The sequence below is a fragment of the Schistocerca nitens genome, chromosome 1 (assembly GCF_023898315.1).
Source record: "Schistocerca nitens isolate TAMUIC-IGC-003100 chromosome 1, iqSchNite1.1, whole genome shotgun sequence".
NCBI classification, from domain to species: Eukaryota; Metazoa; Arthropoda; class Insecta; order Orthoptera; family Acrididae; genus Schistocerca; species Schistocerca nitens.
This window is the reverse complement of record NC_064614.1, coordinates 802468328-802490851: the sequence shown is the minus strand read 5'-3', so window position 1 is coordinate 802490851 and position 22524 is coordinate 802468328. Positions and strand designations below refer to the sequence as shown.

Below are 22524 nucleotides of genomic sequence, written 5' to 3'. Positions count from 1 at the left end.
TTTCAAATGCCCCCCTAATTGAAAGTCAAGAGGGTTGAGGTCAGGAGAGCGTGGAGGCTATGGAATTGGTCCGCCTCTACCAATCCGTCGGTCACCGAATCTGTTGTTGAGAAGCGTATGAACACTTCGACTGAAGTGTGCAGGAGCTCCACCGTGCATGAACCACATGTTGTGTCGTACTTGTAAAGGCACATGTTCTAGCAGCACAGCTAGAGTATCCCGTATGAAATCATGATAACGTGCTCCATTGAGCGTAGGTGGAAGCGTAGGTGACGAAACTAAAATGAGCTCTAACATGGAAATTAAGCGTTTCCGGACACATGTCCACATAACATCTTTTCTTTATTTGTGTGTGAGGAATGTTTCCTGAAAGTTTGGCCGTACCTTTTTGCAACACCCTGTATTTAGGCAGTAGCGTAGTGCGTCTAAATACGACCACCGCCCCACGGCGAGAAACGGGAAAAATCAGCTCCACCAGATGAATGAGAGGATGAATGCGCGCGCCGCCCGGCGCGCCGGCGTGAACTTGTTAATACTGTACGTTACAAAATGTCACAAATTCCATTACAAATAGCATCAACGAAAATCATGAGTGCAAAACTCGTATTTTTTAGCGACAATGTGGACGAAATACTATTCTATGTCTTTTCGAGAACAGCCAGTGACCAAATGCATCAGGAAATAAATATTTGTGATCACTACAAACATGCTTTTAAATTATGTCAGCATTTTCCGTTGACTGCTGGATGCTGCATCGAAGCTCAATCGTTTTGTTTGGGTGCGCTGTGTTTCAGACAGCAACTTCGTGCTGGGCAACGCGCAGGTGCCGGCGCTGTACCCGATCGTGTACTGCTCGGACGGCTTCTGCGAGCTGACGGGGTGGGCACGCGCGCAGATCATGCAGAAGGGCTGCGCCTGCAAGTTCCTCTACGGACCGGACACCGCGGACGAGCACAAGCTGCAGATCGAGCGCGCGCTCGACGCCAAGACGGAGCTCAAGCTGGAGGTCATCTTCTACAAGAAGAATGGTCAGTCCGCTGCCTGCTCGCTCTCCAGTCAGCCTATTTTAATTTCACTTTCTCCTCTAAATGGAGGCAAGAAACATGTCCACACTGTTCACCGCTTCCTTTACTCACCTTACCTGTGAACAGTTTCGTGAAATTCACAGTTTATTTTGATGCTGTATTGCGTTGAACAGATTCGTGAAATTCATATTACCGTCCTACTGAAAACTCCCTATTATTCGAGCTACTGCGGACCCGAGACTGAACGGATAACCGAAATACACAGATAATCCAAATTACACATATTTTCTGCGGGAAGCTGTAATTTACTGTACTTAGAAAACATGCTTCATATCACACTTGATACCCCACTTCAATACTCGCTGGCCGCAAACTAACTTTTTTTTTTTTTTTTTAAATACAAAACTGCTCTTGAATCCACACATATTAAAACCGAGTGTAGGGGGTATGTATGTAAGTTCCACATCTCCTAAACCATCGGATCTATTTCAGTCAAACTTAGTACACATATGACCTACTGTCTGGAGATCACCGCTGAGGGGTAAGAACGCGCTACCTATCAAAGGGGTGCTTATGATGTTGTAAAATTAGTGTAGTTGAGAACGTGTGAATACCAATAATTTACTCATGCAGAAATTTAAAATGACAGCACTTAGTGTGTGTGTTTGAATTTCTAAGGGACCAAACTGCTTAGGTCATCTGTCCATAGAGTTACACACTACTTAAACTAACGTATGCTCAGAACAACACACACCCCCATGACCGAGGGAGGACTCGAACCTCCGGCGGGAGGGGCCGCCGCAGTCCGTGACATAACGGCTTAAACGCAGTACTTCGTGACTGGGAACATACTCAACAAATAATTTTGGACTTTACAAAACTATTTGTCGTTGATAACCCGCTCAAAATAACGAAAGCAAAAAAGTTTATCGCTTGCTACATCATTTAGCTAAACTGCCATATCACGTTTTAATTTATTACGTCTTTGCTACTAAGTGCATTAGTGGCACATTTTAGAGACAGTATTTACATATACCATTTAATGCAGCAGCAAAATTATATTACTGTACGTCAAATATTTCAGGACATACGACTTAAAATACTGAAATGCTTGAGAAACTGCTGCTACATGCATTACTCTCTGCTACTAACTCTAATCGCAATATATTTCAGAGATCGTATCCACATATGCCGCTCAGTGTACCTACATAAATATATCACTGTGCGACGCATAGTTCAAGACATGCGACGTCATTAACATTGCCGGCCGCGGTGGTCTCGCGGTTCTAGGCGCGCAGTCCGGAACCGTGCGACTGCTACGGTCGCAGGTTCGAATCCTGCCTCGGGCATGGATGTGTGTGATGTCCTTAGGTTAGTTAGGTTTAAGTAGTTCTAAGTTCTAGGGGACTAATGACCACAGCAGTTGAGTCCCATAGTGCTCAGAGCCATTTGAACCATTAACATTGAGATACGTGAAAATGAAACTGCAGGGTTAAATTCGCTAAAGGTACTTGTGAAATACGTGTACCAACACGTGTACCAACATGTTAAATATGTATGAAATATAAATGACATGTGCCGCTCAGGATTAGCCGAACAGTCTAAGGCGCTGCAGCCATGGACTGTGCCGCTGCTCCTGGCGGAGGTTCGAGTCCTCCCTCGGGTATGGGTGTGTGTGTTTGTCCTTAGGATAATTTAGGTTAAGTAGTGTGTAAGCTTAGGGACTGATGACCTTAGCAGTTAAGTCCCATAAGATTTCAAAAAAATGGCTCAAATGGCTCTGAGCACTATGGGACTCAACTGCTGAGGTCATTAGTCCCCTAGAACTTAGAACTAGTTAAACCTAACTAACCTAAGGACACCACACACATCCATGCCCGAGGCAGGATTCGAACCTGCGACCGTAGCGGTCTCGCGATTCCAGACTGCAGCGCCAGAACCGCGCGGCCACTTCGGCCGGCTCATAAGATTTCACCCACACATATATGACATGTTAGTACGGTGACAAATACATGGGTAAAAAGTGGGTGTAATAACCACCAGATTCATACCGGGGTAAGGTAGAGACCGTGGAGAGAGATATTGTGGGGGGGGGGGGGGGAGGAGGACATGCACCGACAGAGAGGGGGAAAGAGGAGATGGCACAGGTAGGGAGAGCAGGATGTGGGCAGAGAGGGGGGATAGAAGGACATAAACCGAATATGTAGGCGGAAGGAGATGGACAGAGACAGGGGGAGGAACAGGTAGGCAAAGAGGGTAGGGAGCAGGAGATGAACAGTGAGAGGGGGGAGGAAATGGACATAGCAAGGGGAGAGTACGAGATGGAAAGCGAGCGGGACAGGAGAAGATGGACTGATAGAAGCTACTCTCAATATATGTCGTTCCACTTGCTTTTAACTCACTTTCGGGAAATAATTGTCCTATTTTGTCTGTTTTTATCATTCATTTTTTCCCAGAGAAGAAACTTCGGGATAATCAAATCAATTTTGTCCTGTACTCTCGAATAATATATCACAACACACTGGAGTGCCTCGGTGAGCGTGATGACGGATCATTGATAGCCACTTCCATTTCTTCATTCACCGAATACACTTTGTTCACTGTATACGCACCACATAGCTACTCATACAACGATTCATAGGTATCGTTTTATTTACCATTCGTGGATGGTTTCCTCGTCTAGGCTTTCACAGTTAGAAATTTGTAATAAAAATATGTATTCGTTCTAATTATAACAGAATACTTCGGTCTTTGTAAGCTATCTGATCAAAAATATCCGGCCGCCCATGTGCGATACGGAATTGATCACTAGATGTCACGAGAGGCGCAGCCACCACTATAAAAGGAGACGGGAATGATAGTGCTGTCAGTAGGGAAGCGGTAACAGCTGAAAAAGTCTGATAGGAGAGTTCAGTAACTTCGTACGTGATCACTGGATATCGCTTGAGTAGCAGGTCCATCATGGATACTTCAACCCTTCTATAGCTGCACAAGTCGTTTTTTTCTTATATGATTGTCGAGCGTAAACTCTAAGGAAGAATGTTACTTAAACCTAGGCCAGGCAGACCTCATCTACGGACGAACAGTGACTGTCGAGCATAGTGGAGACTGGCTGTAAAATATCGCATGAAATCAGCGGATGGAATCACTAATGAGTTACATAATGTTACCAGAAGTCCAACTAGCGTAATGACTGTGCTTAGACAGAAATAACAAGGAGCAGCTGTCGAGCAGCTCCTCATAAGCCACACGTTTCTGCTGTCAATGCTAAGCGACGCTTGAGGTGGTGTAAAGAGCTACGGGTCTGGACACTGGATTACTGAAACCGAGTGATTTTTAGTGGTGACTCACGGTATACCCTGTGACAATCCGATGGAAGGTTTTGGGTTTGACGAACGCCTCGAGAAAGTTACCTGCCGTCACGTGTTGTGCCAAGAGTGAAGTACGGAGAAGGTGGTGTTACGGTATGGGGATTTTCGTGGCTGGACCGTCGTGCCCTTACTGCGCTAAGAAAACGTTAAATTTGGGAGGATATGCACATACACTACGTGATCAATAGTATCCGGACACCTGGCTGAAAATGACATACATGTTCGTGGCGCCCTCCATCGGTAATGTTGGAGTTCAATAGTGTTGGCCCACCCTTAGCCTTGATGATAGCTTCCACTCTCGCAGGCATACGTTCAATCAGATGCTGGTGGAATGTTTCTTGGGGAATGGGAGCCCATTCTTCCCGGAGTGCTGCACTGAGGAGAGGTATGAATGTCAGTCGGTGAGGCCTGGCACGAAGTGGCCGTTCCAAAACATCGCAAAGGTGTAGTATAAGGCTCAGGTCAGGACTCTGTGCAGGTCATTCCATTACAGGGATGTTATTGTCGTATAACCACTCCGCTACAGGCCGTGCATTATGAACAGGTGTTCGACAGTGTTGAAAGATCAATCGCCATCCCAGAATTGCTCTTCAACAATGGGAAGCAAGAAGGTGCTTAAAACATCAGTGTAGCTCTGTAATGTGATTTTTTTTTTTTTGGCTCATCAGTCTTTTAACTGGTTTGATGCGGCCCGCCACGAATTCCTCTCCTGTGCTAACCTCTTCATCTCAGAGTAGCACTTGCAGACTATGTCCTCTATTATTTGCTGGCTATATTCCAATCTCTGTCTTCCTCTACAGCTTGTGCCTTCTACAGCTCCCTCTAGTACCGTGGAAGTCATTCCCTCATGTCGTTAACAGATATTCTATCATCCTGTCCCTTCCCCATTGTTGTCCACACTTTCCTCTCCGATTCTGCACAGAACCTACTCATTCCTTACCTTATCAGTCCACCTAATTTTCAACATTCGTCTGTAGCACCACATCTCAAGTGCTTTGATTCTCTTCTGATCCTGTTTTGCCACAGTCCATGTTTCACTAACATACAACGCTGTACTCCAGACGTATATTCTCAGAAATTTCTTCCTCAATTTAAGGCCGATATTTGATGGTATTAGACTTCTCTTCGCCACATTTCTTGGATTTACTCTCAGTCCATACTCTGTACTCATTAGACTGTTCATTCCATTCAGCAGATCATGTAATTCATCTTCACTTTCACTCAGGATAGCAATGTCATCAGCGAATCGTATCATTGATATCCTTTCACCTTGAATTTTAATTCCATTGCTGAACCTTTCATTTATTTCTATCATTGTTTTCTCGATGTACAGATTGAACAGTACGGGTGAAAGACTAAAGGCTGTGATAGTGCCACGTAAAACAACAAGGGGTGCAAGCCCTCTCCATGAAAAACACGACCACACCATATCACCAACGCCTCCGAATTTTGCTGTTGGCACAACACACGCTGTCAGATGACGTTCACCGGGGATTCGCCATACCCACACCCTGCCATCGGATCGCCACATTGTGTACCGTGATTCGTCACTGCACGTTTTTCCATTTTTCAATCGTCCAATGTTTACGCTACTTACACCAAGCGAAGCGTCGTTTGGCATTTATCGGCGTGATGTGTGGCTTATAAACAGCCGCTCGACCATGAAATCCTATTTTTCTCACCTCCCGCTTAACTGTCATAGTACCTGCAATGGATCTGATGCAGTTTGGAATTCCTGCAGGATGGTCTGGGTAGGTGCACCTATTACACATAGTAACCTCTTCAACTGTCGCCTGTCTATGTCAGTCAACTGACGAGGTCAGCCTGTACGCTTTTGTGCTGTACGTCTCCCTTCACGTTTCCACTTCACTATCTCATCGTAAACAGATGACCTAGGCGCTATAGTCTGGAACCGCGCGACCGCTACGGTCGCAGGTTCGAATCCTGCCTCGGGCATGGATGCGTGTGATGTCCTTAGGTTAGTTAGGTTTATGTAGTTCTAAGTTCTAGGGGACTAATGACCTCAGAAGTTAAGTCCCATAGTGCTCAGAGCCATTTGAACCATTTAGTTGACCTAGGGATATTTAGGAGTGTGGAAATCTCGCGTACAGACGTATGACAGAAGCGACACCAAATCACCTGACCACGTTCCAAGTCCGCGAGTTTCGCGGAGCGCCCCATTCTGCTCTCTCATGATGTCTAATGACTGCTGAGGTCGCTGATATGTAGTACCTTGCAGTAGGTGGCAGCAAAATGCATCTGAAAAAAGTATATTTTTGGGGGGTGTCCGGATACTTTTGACCACATAGTGTATTTTGTAGCACCGTGTGCTGCTTACAGTACAGGAACAGCACCCGTGCGATTATTGTTTGCGTCTGCATGACAGTTCACCCTGGCAAAAAGCGGCAATTGTGAGGAACTGGTTTTGGGAAAATATTCCTGAAATGGGCCAGTCTGACTAGAGTCCAGACATGAACCTAATGGAATACCTTTGGGATGAGGCAGAATGGCCACCTCATTCTGGACCCCCGTGTCCAGCATCACTACTTGTTCTGGTTTCGACTGTTGAGGAAGAATGGTCAACAGATATTGAAACAACTCGTCGGAAGTGTCCTCAGCAAACTCAAGACCGTCATAGATGTCTTGACACTTTTGATGAGCTATAGTCTTTTACTTGTTTAAAATCTGGAAACTAACCGCTTGTATTATGCAATTCGAATAATCTGTACCATCATAATTGGAAAATTCTGTAATCCGGAATCTGAGTTCCGGTTCAACATTTGACACGTGTCTCACTTATCACATACGCCATACTAATTCTCCAGCATTATACGGATGTTTACGAAATAGCATGACCATAAAGCTTAACACACAGCGCTCTAGTTTCCGGACACGGAAATAAACGAAGTCTGGATGACATCTGCGCTGTGGATTAACTACCATTCGTGTGGCACACTGGCCAGCGTGAGTGAGGTTTTTAGGCGGTTTTCCATGCTTTTTTAGGCAAATTTTGAGCTGTCCACCTTTTTCTGCCTAAAAAAATACGACAAACATATATTAAGTAGTATAATCACACGATTCAACTCGCTCGGGTTTAAGTGATGGCTATGGCGATAGAATGGGCATTCTGGCACAAAATTAATACAGTAAATTTTCTGAGCCAGATAAAAACGGCCCCCGAACGGCGGGATAAGCGCTATGAGAGAGACACCCAGAATTTAGTCAAATCACTAAGTAGTAGATGAAGCAGCGGTCATACACTGTCCTGCCACAATTTCCACAATTCAATTTTCATCATACATTTCTCCAGTCTCTTGGCATATAAACTTAAAAGACTTATCACGTTGCCAGTGAGTGACTAGTGTTTCTAATTACACCTAGGCACATCTACTCTTTCGATCCAAGCAGAAATTAAATCTCCATCATTTGAGTAAGTTTACGTAGTGAAATCAACTAATAATAGTTAACCCCCGTTTTCCAACTGAGCAAACGAGAGTGTTTTTATTTTTAAACATTTTTCGAGTTGTTAATTTTCTGAGGTACGCACATGTCACTGGCAACGTTTCCGTGGAACGTAAGACATGCAGAACGCTGGTAACAAAGGTTAGCGCGAAACATTAATGTTCAGTCGCACAATCTATGTTCATATCCTTCCTCGATTGTACAGAGGTGTGAAGTCATTAGACTGAGGTACTGATCTCGGACAACGTGTGTCCAGCGTCCACCGGCTAAATATTGGATTTATGAGGCCTTCTTTTCTAATACGCAAGCCACATCTCGGTATTCGGCGAAGGGTACTTCTGGAAGCCCCTCCCCCCTTCCCTGTTCCATTAGCGAATACCGTGTAGGTACAGTTATTTCTGTAAGCTTCCGTAACAGCTATAATTTCTCGAATATTCTCGTTGTGGTTATTTCGCGAAACGTACCTCTTCGTATTTTAAGTCAGATCGGTAGTCAAATTTTACTTTCAGAGTCATTGAACGCCTCTCTCATTGCTCTCCTTTCGCTCATTTTCGCTTCGTCCAGCTTTCATTTGTAAAATAGACTTTGACCTCTCTTGAATCCGTGATGAAGCCTCATTGTTTATGTAGCAGTTTTCTAACACCACTTTTATACCTCGGTGGATTTTTCCTATTCCTTAAGACCTTGCTCGGAATATACTTTTCTAAGGCATAGTGAACGTTGGTTTTGAATTTTTTTCCATTTGTGCTCCACATCTTCGATCTTAGCACTGAATATTTGATGCTTACTAATCATATACTGTGCAATTTTTATCAAGTCACTCTCGCCAAGCATAAAATGTTTTCCTGGATTTCTTAAATTCCTAGTAATACCAGTAGACGCAGGTGTTATCACAGTCTTATGACCACTGATACCCTCATCTACGTCAATGATTCGAGAAGTTCAGGTCTGTCTGTAGTTAGGAGGTCTAAGATGTTTCTTTCTCGAGTTCTCTAATTATCTGCGCAAAGTAATTTTCGGACAAGATCATTTAGGACATTATCACACGAATCTCTATCTCTGGCACCAGTTTTGATTCGCATGGCTCTCTCAGTCTATATCTGACAGGATGAATTCATCCCTTACTTAAATCGCATTATAAGGAAACTTATTCACGAAATTCTCAAAGTTCTCTCTGAAGTACTCAATCAATACAGCTCCTGACGCAAGCGTCTATAAAAGCATCCGATTACCATGTTTGATCCTCCTTTGATACCTAATTTCATCCAGATTAATCCACATTCGAAATATGTGATAACCTCGCTGGATGTTACTGAAATCTTTAATGCAATAAATACGCCGCCACCAATGGTGACTAACCTATCCTTTCGGTAAATATTCCAATTCGATCATAGGATGTCGTTGCTATTCACTTTAGGTGAAACGCTTAATATGATATTAGTAAACTACAGAAGCATCTATGGTAAGGTTCCAGAATTAGAGCGCGTTATTGGTTATAATGCCCATACACTATGTATGTGTTTCCTATCTGCGTGGATGAGCATTCTGTGAGAGCAATAGGGTTGATATATTTTCGATTTCGGCGAGCATTTCATCTCTGACCCCAAGGGATGGTTCCCCTAACTTAAAAACTTAGCATCCGCGCGCCACACATACTCCACTTATTGTATGTTGTGCGTGCCTCATCTTTGAAAGGGAACTCTGCAACTCTGCACTCCATCTTGTTTAGGCCTTCCACTCTGCTCCAAACCACAGGACCGCGATCGATCCTGGGTACGATGCTAAAAGCAGCGAACTTAGCCTACACCCCGCGAGGGGTGCTACCTATCTTTAAGCAGAGAAATAATCTTGACAATAATATTGTAAAAACAATGGGCAACTTGCGAATGTCCAATTTAAAATGAAGTACCTTCGCTATGACTTGGGATCATGCCTGTTTCAATGTGAAACTCTTCGTTAGTAATACTTTACAAACAATTATTTTTCACATGTAATTGCCAAGAAGCGTCTCGAGAATAATTGTGTTAGTTGCCTATCTTTATAAACACGTTGCTGGTCGAAATCAGGAGCACATTTCACTGTCCAGTAAGAAGGACAAAAGTGCGCATTCTTATATTAAAACAGTAAGTCCATAAACGCCATAGTAAGGGAAAATGTTATTTTTTGTCGTAGATACTGAGTCAATTTAAAAAGGTACGTGAGAGCAAAACATCAGCAGGAGACTCCAAAGATGAGTCAAGAATAAATATTCAAGTAATGAAGATAATAGATTATTACATTCAAACAGCAAAAACAAAAATATAGGGCAACCGATCACTACAATTATACTCGTAGTAATGACAACAAAAACAATGAAATTTCACTCTGCAGCGGAGCGTGCGCTGATATGAAACTTCCTGACAAATTAAAACTGTGTGTCGCACCGAGACTCGAGCTCGGGACCTTTTCCTTTAGCGGGCAAGTGCTCGACCATCCTTTTTTACCAGAGGTTGAAAATACCGCTTCAGCTGTAAATTTGTTTTATTATCACGACCGGTTTCGGGCTCTCATAAGCCCATCCTCAGGTGTCCCAAATGTGCTGTGGCCCCCGAGCGCCGATCGCTTATGAGAGCCTCATGAGAGCCCGAAACCGGTCGTGATAATAAAACAAATTTACAACTGAAGCGGTATTTTCAACCTCTGATATAATGCTCAGTTACGGATGCTCTTCCATCAGGATTGTTCATATTGTTTTATTTATTTTTCTTTTTTTTTAATAGGTAGACGCGTTGGCTATTTTTATATAATCAACTTTTTATTTTTTTATAGTGCTCTGCCGACTCCTTTATTTCTTTATTTATTCTTTTCTTCCTTGTACCGAACAATAAAGCCACATATTACATGAACAAAATTTTGGAGGTAGTGAGAAAACAAATAAAAATCTCTGTTGTTTAAAAATAAAAGACAATGTTGTTCATGAAATAAAACAATATTTCTTGAAAACTTAAATAAGTATACTTCCTCAACATCCGCCTTTTTTTGTAAATGTGAATCAGCGTCATTAACATCACTACTTTTTTTATAAGGGGAGCGCATAAGAAAGAAAACAAGTAGGCAGCAGATACAAAGCTATCCGTGAATAGAAATGTGTAAGGAAAAAAAGCATTATAGGATAAAAGAGAACTGAAAGAAATTAGGTAGACTTGTTGCTCCATGCTCCACTTTGTCGCGCCTTCGAAACAACGTCCATTATATCATTGATCATCAGAAGGGGAAGGTGTTGTCGTCCAGTCTTGGCTGGCACGTTTCCTCGAGATTTCAGTTCCAGCCCGACAGTGTCGACGTCGGCAAAGGGCGTGGTGATGTACTTGGAGACGCGTCCAGAAGTCCGCCAGATCGACGATGCCGTTCTGGAAGAGGTAATTGATAGCCATGCCACTGATCCATGGTATGGCGTGCCACTTAGACGATGAAAAGAACGTCTTATCAGGATGTATCAGCATGGTAGGAGAGTCGTGATGTGGGGTGCTCGGAGGTAGAAAGCCACAACCTTCTGTACGAAGGTCCAGATAGCTGCTGCTGCCCCACACTCAAAACGGTGTAAATCTATATCTTCGACATTGCATTTGAGGCGCAGGGGGTGAGTCCACCAGCGTCATGCGATGCAGTTTCTGTGTTGTAGTATATTTGCCGTTGACGAGAAGGTACGCATCGCGGTGTTGTCAGTGGTGTGGCATGGTTGGTCGATCGCTTTCCTAACTGAAGGCAATGAAACCCCGGGGTGACGTGCTTCGACGCGGTTTGGGTGGGTACGTTCAGAGAAGGCAGTATATGTCGTGAGTGGTCGTCTTCCTGGTCCTGGGGAGCTAGGTGTATATATAGCTGTAATCCAAAAAGAAACGGATGATGTGCGACATCGGAGGTGGAATGTGTGCCAAAGACGTCAGTGTGCGTCTCGAAACAGGTGATCAACATTCCAGTAAAACTAGCATTTTACCCTTTTAGTAACCGGAGCATAGTATTGGTGTAAAATGCTGTTGTCCTGGCTCTCAAGTTAACCAGATCGAGGCCACTATCCCGCTTCGGTAAGGTGAGAGCAACATACTGGTCTTTGAAGATGTGTCCGAAACATATAAAATACCCGAAAGACGCCTGCAGTCTGGCCGCCATTGTCGCAATAATGGGCGGAATCTGCGCGATGTGGGGTATCCGGGCTGCCAGATGAGCATTAACGAAGGTGATTCTGGCACATACCCAGCGGGTGCCGTAGGTAATTCTGTATGTTTGCCCGAATGCTTTGCAGTAGCGGCCGAAAATTGATCGCCGAGGAGCTGCGAATGTCTCGTGTGTACACCAACGAGACAGCGAAGGGTGTCCACCAGTTGAAATGGGGCTACGCTGTCTGTGGGAAGGCCACGGCCGATCTTCAGGGCACACGGTTTAGCGACGTTCGTAGCACTACCTGACCTCGCACTGTAACGGATAATCCTTTGCATCGCAGCTTCTACGTCGGCTGCCGAACGTACGATGAGAGCCAAGTCGTCCGCGTAGGCTCGGCAGCGGAACACATGATCGCGGAGTGGAAAACCTGCCAAGAGTCACCGTAATCCACAAGTGAATAGTTCCATCGCAATGGCATATAGCACCGTCGACAGTGGGCAACCCAGCGGGACTGAGCGTTCGATCCGTTTAGGTTCCGTAAGTCTGTCGTTGACGAGAAGCCTTGACGGCTCTAAGCATTATGGGACTTAACATCTGAGGTCATCAGTCCCCTGGACTTAGAACCACTTAAACCTAATTAACCTAAGGACATCACATACATCCATGTTCGAGGCAGGATCCAAACCTGCGACTGTAGCAGCAGTGCGGTTCCCGACTGAAGCGCCTAGAACCGCTCGGCCACAGAGGCAAGACTTGACGTTGCCCCTAGAAGGAGCCGCATAATCACCCGCATAACCACCTGCGTGAACGTCGGGAAAATCGCCATCCGGTCCTTCAGTGCATTGAGGAATGCATGACTGAGAAGGTCAAACGCTTGATTGAAGTCGATGGAGATTAAAGCACCTGTCGTGAGTGTGTTGCCACAGCGATCACATCTCGATATTCACTGAAGGCAGTCGTATATTATGGTCGTCGCCTAAGGATGTTTGTTCGTGGGAAACAATTTCTCGTACTACATTTTTAAGTCGCACAGCTAGAAGGCGTGTGAAAATCTTGAAGTCATAATTGAGTCGTGTTCCTTCTTTAGGTTTCAGGACTGGTATGAGTAAGACTTCCTTTAACGTTGATGGCGGGACAGCCGCGCCGGGCAAAGGTTCGCAGTACATGTCTCTCCATCGTAGCAACATCAAATCTTGGAAGGTTCTGTAAAATTGAAGCGGTAAACCATCCTGGTCGGGAGACCGGTTCAAGGACGTTGTGGGTAGTCACTTCCTCAGTCACGAGGGATGCTACAGCGGGCAACCTCAGCAATGGCCTCTGTACCGGCAGATACTTCTTGATAGAGAAGTCTGTAGTGAGTTGTGAAGTCATCGGCAATGGAAGCTTGCGAAATCAGATGTCGTCCATCAGGTAGGTCTAAAGTTGTCCATAAGGCTTATCGGCGTCGGCGAACATTTTGAACGATATGATCCATAGAAGGTTCTTCACCGTTAATCCTATCTTGGCCGCATGCTCGCATAATGACTCCTTCCAGACAGCACCTGGTGAGGGCTAAAATCTTTGCCTTGATGCGTTCAGCTCCTTTTAGATGGTCCGGGGACCGGGAACGGTCCATGAGCTCCAGTAGAGTTTAACGTGGGAGCCGATATTATTGGTGTTGATGGTAGCTATTCGGTATGCCTGACTGGGGATCCGTGCTGTCGATATGTACGTAGCTGGTGAAGGTTGCCTTGATAGAAATCTGTTGTGTGGTGATTCCACCTGGCTTTGGCTCTGCCGTAGTGTGTCAAGATGCGTCCGATGGTCAGTCTGGGGCAGAGTAACCACTATTGCAGTGCTGTCTTGTAACGCATGATGCGTTGAACACAAGCGTGCCACATGTCGGTGACCTGTTGTCGACAGTCAGGGTCCTGAAGTAGCGTGACGTTGCCTTTCCAGGGTCCTGAACTGCGCCATATAGATTGTCGACGTAGGTTGATGGTACAGACGGCCAATGTTCCGCTTCGAGGAGAACATCTGAGATCGTCAGGTATATATATAGTTCATCGAGTTGGCTGCCGGAGTGGCTCGTGATATGTGTGTGCCCCGGGCAGCGGACAAGGAAGCGAAGTCCCAGACATGCGATATAACGGGGGTATTGGTCACTACGCTCGAGAACACAGTTGAAATCTCCACCTACGATGAGGTGATCGTATCTGCCGAAAATTAAGGGCGTGATATCTTCTGCCTGGAACTAGGAGCGATTCCACCGTTTATCTGCGCCCGATGGGGCGTAGAGATTTGCGATTTTCATTTCCTCAACTGCCATGGCCACCCGAAGCGCTGCTGGGAGCTATTCAATATCGGAAACTGCAATCCCTTCTCGGAGGACGATAGCTGCGCGTGTGTGTTCCATAGCCGCTGTGGCGGCATACGTCTCATATCCGTAAGACCTGCACCAAGTTGCTGTCCTCGGTTCTTATAGTATGGCGATGTCATTTACGCTGCTCTTAGCGTGTCGCAGAGCAATTGAAGTTTAACGTGGGAACCGATGTTAGTGGTGTTGATGGTACCTATTCGGTACGTCTGGTGTGGGATCCGTGCTGTCAATATGTACGTAGCTGGTGAAGGCGGCCGTGGTGGATTGTGGAAGTCCATATTAACAGCAGGAGTCGCCGTAGAAACATCCCCCAGTTTTAGTGTTTGTCTAACGGAGAAACAGATGTCGTTTCCGTACCGGGTGTAGATAGCAAATCCCCGTCATCTGGCCATGAAAAGTGTCTATCATTTTCAACACTGGCAGCGCCTGCCGAGTCGGCTCAATTGCTTCGGTGGCGACGGGCGTGCTATGTTCCACGGCTTCTGCGGGCGAGTCTTGCTCACGATCTCTGTTGGACGGCTTGTCGTCTTGTGGATGACGCGTCTCCGTGGCGGAGGAAAAAGGGTTATCGTGTACACCGTCAGATTTATGCGCCACCTCTTCGTCATGAGGAGAGGGCTCAGTGGCTGATTCTGATGTCTTATGGCGTTTTTTTCGTCGTTTGGGCGACTTTTGCTTCCAGCAATTTGGTTCAAATGGTTCTGATCACTATGGGACTCAACTGCTGAGGTCATTAGTCCCCTAGAACTTAGAACTAGTTAAACCTAACTAACCTAAGGACATCCCAAACGTCCATGCCCGAGGCAGGATTCGAACCTGCGACCGTAGCGGTCTTGCGGTTCCAGACTGCAGCGCCTTTAACCGCACGGCCACTTCGGCCGGCCCAGCAATTTGTATAGATGTCTGAGGGTGCTATGATGCGGTCGTCAGTCTCCACAAAACCCTCGCTGGTATCCTTGCGATCTTCAAAGATGCGGTCGTCAGTCTCCATAAAACTCTCAGTGGCATCCTTGTGATCTTCTAGCGTGGGTGTGTCCTGCTGTAAGTCATGTTCGCGGGCGGCACTGCCGGTGTCAAGGTGCTGGGACGCCTCCGGACGTCACACACATCCATGCCCGAGGCAGGATTCGAACCTGCGACCGTAGCGGTCGCGCGGTTCCAGACTGTAGCGCCTACCACCGCTCGGCCAGACGTGGCCTTCTTTGCCACAACCGGAACATATTCGAGATTGTCCGTCGTAAATAGCCACCGCATAGCAGTCGCCTACAGAAATGTACGTTACGACGTGCCGTTTGAAACTTGTCTCACACCATCAAGCACTGGATACGTCATAAACAGTGCCCATGTGTCGGTTACGTGACTCTGAACTTTTCCGCGTGGGCATAGCGCCGCGTTTACTTCATAGTCCACTTCTAAAGGCAGTTCGAATACACGGATCGTTCAGAGGCCAAGTCCTGTGTGGTCCACTTCCACAGGTGCTACGTTGCCGTCAGAGCGTCGAAATTTTAGTCCACGTCGCATCCGTTGAATAATATCGAGCTGATAATGATCGATAGGGTATGCCGATGACATTGTCAAGGGGGTCATCGCATAGAAAGCGTTCGATGGCCAATGCTTCGGGTCATGCAAATACATTTGAAAAGGTGAACTTACGCGCGCTCTTCCTGTAAGAGTTGGCCGTTATACCTTGTTCGACTGACAATCGCGGTGGAGTGGAAGTGAACACTCGGCGCGCGCAGCGGCGTGGACGGCCGAGCGCGATGCGCACTGCTGCCCTGCGACATGAGTCACGACCCGTCCTCACAGCTTTAACTCCACCAGTATCTCGTCTCCTACCGATCAAACCTCACAGAAGCTCTCCTGCAGAGACAAGAGACGAGGTGCTGGTGGAATTAAAGCTGTGAGGACCAGTCGTATAGCAATAGCCCGCGAGAGGCAAAGGTGCCGAGTTCGAGTTTCGGTCCGGCACACAGTTTTAATCTGCCAGAAAGTTTCACAACGAAACAACTTACCAAACGCATTTGAAAGCGATAGTCGCAAAGAAACCCTGCTGTCACGCAAAACATACTATCGTATTCATCAACTAATTCAGGTCAGTTGTTCTGTGCAGTTGGTGATTGTGAGAATCTTTAGGAAGTAGTGATTAATGTCTTCATGAAAGCAGAAACATTTCCAGGATACAGATTATGCTCGATATTTCGCTAAATTGTTATGCTTTATTTACTTAAAAAATCTGTTGCCATGTTGAGCTCATGAATAAATGAGATCGAAACCATTACTCATTGCTGTTTCAAGTACCACACAGACGGACGACTACATGTCATTACCAAGGATGATATTCAGAAGTTTATTTGTCACCAGCTGAAGCTGTAGGTGAATTCCACATGAAACTTCAATTAGTGGATAGGAGAGGAGACCGGGAACATAGTGATGAGAATCATAGTTGTGTGTGTCAGCGCTCTAGGTGAGAAGCGGTGGAGACTGGTTTAGGTAAGCAAACCGATTACAGGGCTTTAAGAGCGTAAGCGAGAGATAGCCACGTATGATCGTGTAATGCCCTAAGTCTTCTCGTATCTAAATCTCCTGGACTGATACGATATCAGTTTCCGTAATGTATACCCAAGGATATAATCACAGAATATTCCATTTATAAAAGCCAAAATATACACGCCGTTCCGAAACGAGTTTTTCTTCCATCTATTATCGATTCCGTTCCCCAACTAGATAATAATTATAAAATTCCAGAGTTTATACTTATAACTTTATACAAGTAGTGCCTTGTGACATATAAATCGCAAATATTTAGTCAAACAGCTCAAAATATCGGTACAAAGTTTTGACAAGGTACTTAGGCAGAGCTACTGCTTCGCTGTATGTGTAATATACACAACTACTGTGTGTCAATAGATACAACTAAAGTGAGTCTTTTAGAAAACGGCATTACGTCCTTTTAAGGAAGTTGAAGAGCTGCTGAGCAGAAGCATTGAACTCTTCCTTCAATAAGCTCTGTAATTTAAAAACAAAAATGTGCATCATTCCTTAGAAGAAAGCGTAATTGCTTCAATAGCTCAAATACAGCAGTGATTAATATTAATCTTGTAGCAAAATCATCTCCTAAGTACGTACTACCGCCTCCTGAAAATATTCATTCTATACTTCCAACAGGTTTTGATTATCATGTTGAACATTTAGAATAACAGACAAGAACTTAAAATGAGATAAGAAAATAGCTACAGTTTGCAGGAACGCATCAGAATATCTGTATAAGCTACAAAAATGTGAAAAGTTTTTCTCTTTTTACTTGAAAAATGAATTTGAACAGACGGTTACACTTCCGTTGTTGATTACAGAGATCTAACATTGCAAGATCTTTCTCAAGGAAACTCTGGTCTCTTGGTGCTGGTGCGTACGATATATTTCCACTTCCTGATCGTATTTAACCATCTTGTGCACAGCTTTAATGAACTTCCGCAGTCCACAAAGATCTTTGTTCTTGCAGTCTATTTCAACAACTCTTCCTCAGGCAAATGCAGAAATTTGCACACACAATGTCTCCCTTGCCGTCTTATCGACATAAACAGCTCCTCACATCTCCCCTCTACCTTCACGCTTTTATCTAAACAACACAGCAGAGACTGTCATCCCCATCACAGAAAAATATTTTCTGTCATCGTCTATCAATCACTTGCCTTTTCAAAATTGCTTTTAGCATAAGGTACCCACGTTCGGTAAGATCTCCTTTACTAAATCTGACAACTAAGTAACATTCCCAGTTTTAAGAGATGGCTAAGGAATTAGCTGCTATACATCCCTAAAGAAGAAATCGATAAAAAAAAATTCTATCGAAAATTTTACAAAAATATCCTCATCGAAAGTTGAAGCAACTTTTTATATTTTTTGATTTACCGGACCGGTGTGGAGGACATGTTCATCATCAGCGGTCCGATGGAAGATAAATAAAAATAATACATAATAAATGCTCTGCTCTATATGTTATAGGAGTCTGAATCTATAATTACAACTTACTTACATTTTACTTTTAAGTCTTCATAAAATTTTTCAGATGTTTTATTAATTATATATATATATATATATATATATATATATATATATATATATATATATATATGAAGATGGCATCTGTTCTTTCAGACATGTCCGAAAGAACAGATACCATCGGTGGCCATGCAGCTCGTTAGAATAACATTACAATGAAATGAATACCCTTAGCTGCATACAGGCGCTGATATAAGTCAACGGGGACACATGAAACTGTGTTCCCCGACCGGGACTCGTACCCGGGATCTCCTGCTTACATGGCAGACGCTCAAACCATATTTCATTTCTTTAAAAAAAAAAAAAAAAAGTAGAGTGGTCAGTTACGAGCAGGTGGAGACAAGGCGGACAGGGATCGAAACCCGAGGCCTGGCCGCGATGCTTCCCCCCTCCCATCCCTGCATCACTCCCTCAAAGGAGCTTTTTGAATTATAGTTTTTATTTTTTTACCAGGAACAGGGTCAATGAACAAAATTTCTTTATTGCTACAAGCTTAAATACAACAGAATGCCATCCTTCGGGCGGAAATAGAACGAGACGTTACACGCGAACAAGGCGAGCAATTTTTTTATTAACAAGGTGTAGGAAAATTATAATAATAATAATAATACTGAAGTAAGCTAAGAGGTGTGAATCAATAGACAGTAGAGTTGGGGGAATAACCATGTTCGGGTATAGTGCATAAAAGAAAGGAGGCGCGTGTCCATGCGCCTACTCCACTGTGGGTTACGATATAGAAAGTAGCGCGGAGGGTATCAGATGTCAGCAGGGGGGAGGGGGGGGGGTGCGAGAGTGCTGTCGGCGTGTGGCATCATCCAACTGAGCGGGGGTGATGTAAAGATCGAGTGTAGGTAATTGGCGAAGAAGGCGCGGTAGCGCGGTCGGTGCTCAACTTCACTGTGGGCGGTTTTTTAAGTACTGCCAGAAGTCAAGGCGTGATTTGTCGCCATCATTATACATGTAGGTGATAGTCCACCCCTTGACCCATACAATCGCGTGATTTTTGGTGGCGGGGAAATAAGTATCCTCAGGATGGATAAAAGTCCATGGGTCAATCGAATCCGGCGGAACGCGGAGGTAACTGTCGGGCAAATGGCTCAAATGGCTCTGAGCACTATGGGACTCAACTGCTGTGGTCATAAGTCCCCTAGAACTTAGAACTACTTAAACCTAACTAACCTAAGGACATCACACACATCCATGCCCGAGGCAGGATTCGAACCTGCGACCGTAGCGGTCGTGCGGTTCCAGACTGTAGCGCCTTTAACCGCTCGGCCACTCCGGCCGGAACTGTCGGGCAAGTTTCCAGACGTCACTGGTGGCAGCACATGTCAGTTGGTGGACATCGTCACCCATTAGGTGGCAAACGGAACAAAGTGGAGAGTCCGTTAGTCCGATGGCGTGAAGACGCTGATTTGTGGCGAATTTTCCACTTGCGACATGGTGGCATGTGGCCCGGACTTTGGAGGGGAGAAAAGGCTGGTAGATACGACGCCAAACCGTGGGCCATCACTTGGACTGACGTCTGAGTTCGATATTGTTGTATGATATGTAACGAAGCAGTGGGGTGTAAAAATCTTGAGGTTGAGGTGAACGCATGGCAGGTAAGTGTGTGTGAGCACAACTGAAGTAAACGATGAAATCAGAAAAGTGCGTCAGATGGTGCTTGATGTGTCCGACTGGTACTGGTGGCGCTATCGTCGCGGGCACAAGAATTTCCAGGAAGCTCCGCGTAGAACATGTACAAGGACGCCGCTCAAAGTCGCACATTGACAAGGCCGAGGCCTCCCGCTCGCGGGGGGAAGGGTGAGCGTTTCGTAGCGGACCTTAAAGAGCGTACCGACGGTAAGAAAGTATCCAAAAGCAGCCTGAAAGCTGCGTCCAAGAGTTGATGGCAGCGGGAGGACCTGTGCGATGTGGACCATTCTGGATGCCACATGTTGATTGAGGTGTTGGACACGTTGTAAAGAATCGAGTCGGCGGAGGAGATTTTGTCGCACCGCCGTGCGGATAATTTGGAGGGCACACCGAAAATTGATGGCAGCGGAGCGGCGCACTGTGGACGTGAAAATGATATCACGGCATCGTAGTTTTTGTACACACGGGAGAGGTGCTAAGTCGTCGTGTGAGAGACCGCGTCCAATGGACATCGCCGTGGATTTTGCCACATTCATGTTACTGCCCGCTGCACTTCCGTACGTTAATACCAATTCAAGCACCGTTTGTGTTTCATTCCGTGAGCGGACCAGGAGGGGGAGGTCGTCCGCATACACACGGCATCGAAAACTGTGCTGTTGCAAAGTGAGACCAGAAAGGTGGCTCGTCAGACTCTCGATGAGTGGCTCCAGGTTTATGGCACAGAGTAGGGTCGAAAGTGGGCAGCCTTGGCGTAAGGAACGTCGGATCGTCACTGGTCCCGCCACAGGCCATTAACCTGAAGCAGCGATTCGACGGTGTGGTACGGGCGCCGGATGACAACAATAAAGGCGGGTGGAAAACTTATTCGGCTCAACACTAAGAACAGAAAACGATGCTGCACCTTGTCGAATGCGCTGTCAAAATCAATGGCAACCACCGCGGCGCGGAGTCTGCACGTCGCTGCCAGTGCAATTAAATCAAGACATTCTCCTGTGACCGTTTGCATATTAACTGAGCCGCCCGGAGTTGTCTGTTCCGGGGATAGAATGCTAGGCAGGACCTTGCGGCATCGCGTTGCCAGTAGACGTGTAAATATTTTATAGTCTGCGTTAAGCAGAGTCAGGGGACGGTAATGTGCTGTCGTCACACCTGGTGTCGGTTTGTGGATGGGTATAACAATTCCCGTGACAAAGGACGTCGGTACGGCCTTCCCCATCGTCATCAGTTCATGAAACATCGTCGTCCACCGTGAACGCCATTAGTGCGAGGAAACCGCGATAAAATTCCATCGGCAATCCGTCGACACCAGGTGACTTATTCAGAGCATCTTTGTTGATTGTATCGTGGACTTCGTCACGCGTAACTGGGTCCATCAGCTCGTCCGATTCGTCGCTGGTGAGGGTGCGAGTTACGTGTGGTAACACAGACTCCTCAGCGTGGTTGTTGGTAGTCTCCTCTTGGTACATTGTGCGGTAGTGGTCTACAAAAGGCATTCACGATTTCAGCCTGGCTAGTGGTTTGCTGGGCGCGACAGGTGTAGATCTCGGTGATGAGTCGTTGTCGTCGATGTTTCCTATCGGAGGTGATATGATGCATGGTGGGATGTTCTTGTTCCGCCGAATCTTAACATCGAATTCGCACCATCGCCCCCTGCAGTCTACAGGGTTTCAGCGTTACAATTCGCACCTTAATCCTGCTGCGTTCCCTATGGGTGTCGGGGGTAGGCGGCTGGGCGTCCAGGTCGCGGAGAACGGCATAGAAATAGTCGGTAGTGTGCCGGCGCCACATAGCTACTTCCTTGCCATACTGAATCAAGGTACATCGAATGGCAGGTTTGGCACATTCCAACCACCAGGTCAAGATCGTGCAGTACTTAGGTAAGCTACGTTCACAGATGGCCCATGTCTCGGTAACACTTTGAAGACATTCTGAAAATGGGAGGTGTTCAGCTTCCACGGTGCACGACTACACCAAACCACTTGCTGGGGTCGGAGAATGTTGCAGATATAGGCACAGAGGTCCTAAAAGGCCAAGGGCCAAATTTCTGCTCCTTGGACTGCAGGTGTCAGTTCCTGAGAGACGTCAATCCTACCAACGCAGCTCGCGGAGTGACTCGTCTGGTATGTTCAGGCGCGTCGCCTTGCCGAACTTCCCAAGTGTCGCGGAGCAACAGATCTCGGACGACAAGACGCAGTTCTTGACAGGTGTTGTAGTGGAACACTTGATCCTTAGGGTGCAGGACACAATTAAAATCACCCCGAAGCAAGTAATGGTCGCAGCATCCAAGAAACAAAGGGGCGATTTCTTCTGAATAGAAGAGTGCCCTGTCACCTCAGCGGGTGGAGCCTACCGGAGCTTCACAATACGCGTTCCCATGACGGTGACGGCCATGCCTCTGGCGGATAGAAGGTATGTGATATCGGCCACTGGAATGCCTTCTCGGACGTAGAGGGCAACGCCGCGACCCAGGTGG

General features: G+C 46.0%; 1 protein-coding gene across 1 annotated transcript in view; it reads left to right on the top strand.

Moving 5' to 3' along the window:
- The first annotated feature begins 800 nt into the window (after positions 1–800).
- LOC126262461 (potassium voltage-gated channel subfamily H member 8) overlaps positions 801–22524 on the top strand; it is a 518890-nt gene continuing 497166 nt past the window's right edge. The window contains exon 1 of the mRNA XM_049959121.1: positions 801–1028. Within this exon, the coding sequence (XP_049815078.1) occupies positions 899–1028 (130 nt within the window). The 5' untranslated portion in view covers positions 801–898. The remainder of the gene's footprint in view (positions 1029–22524) is intronic.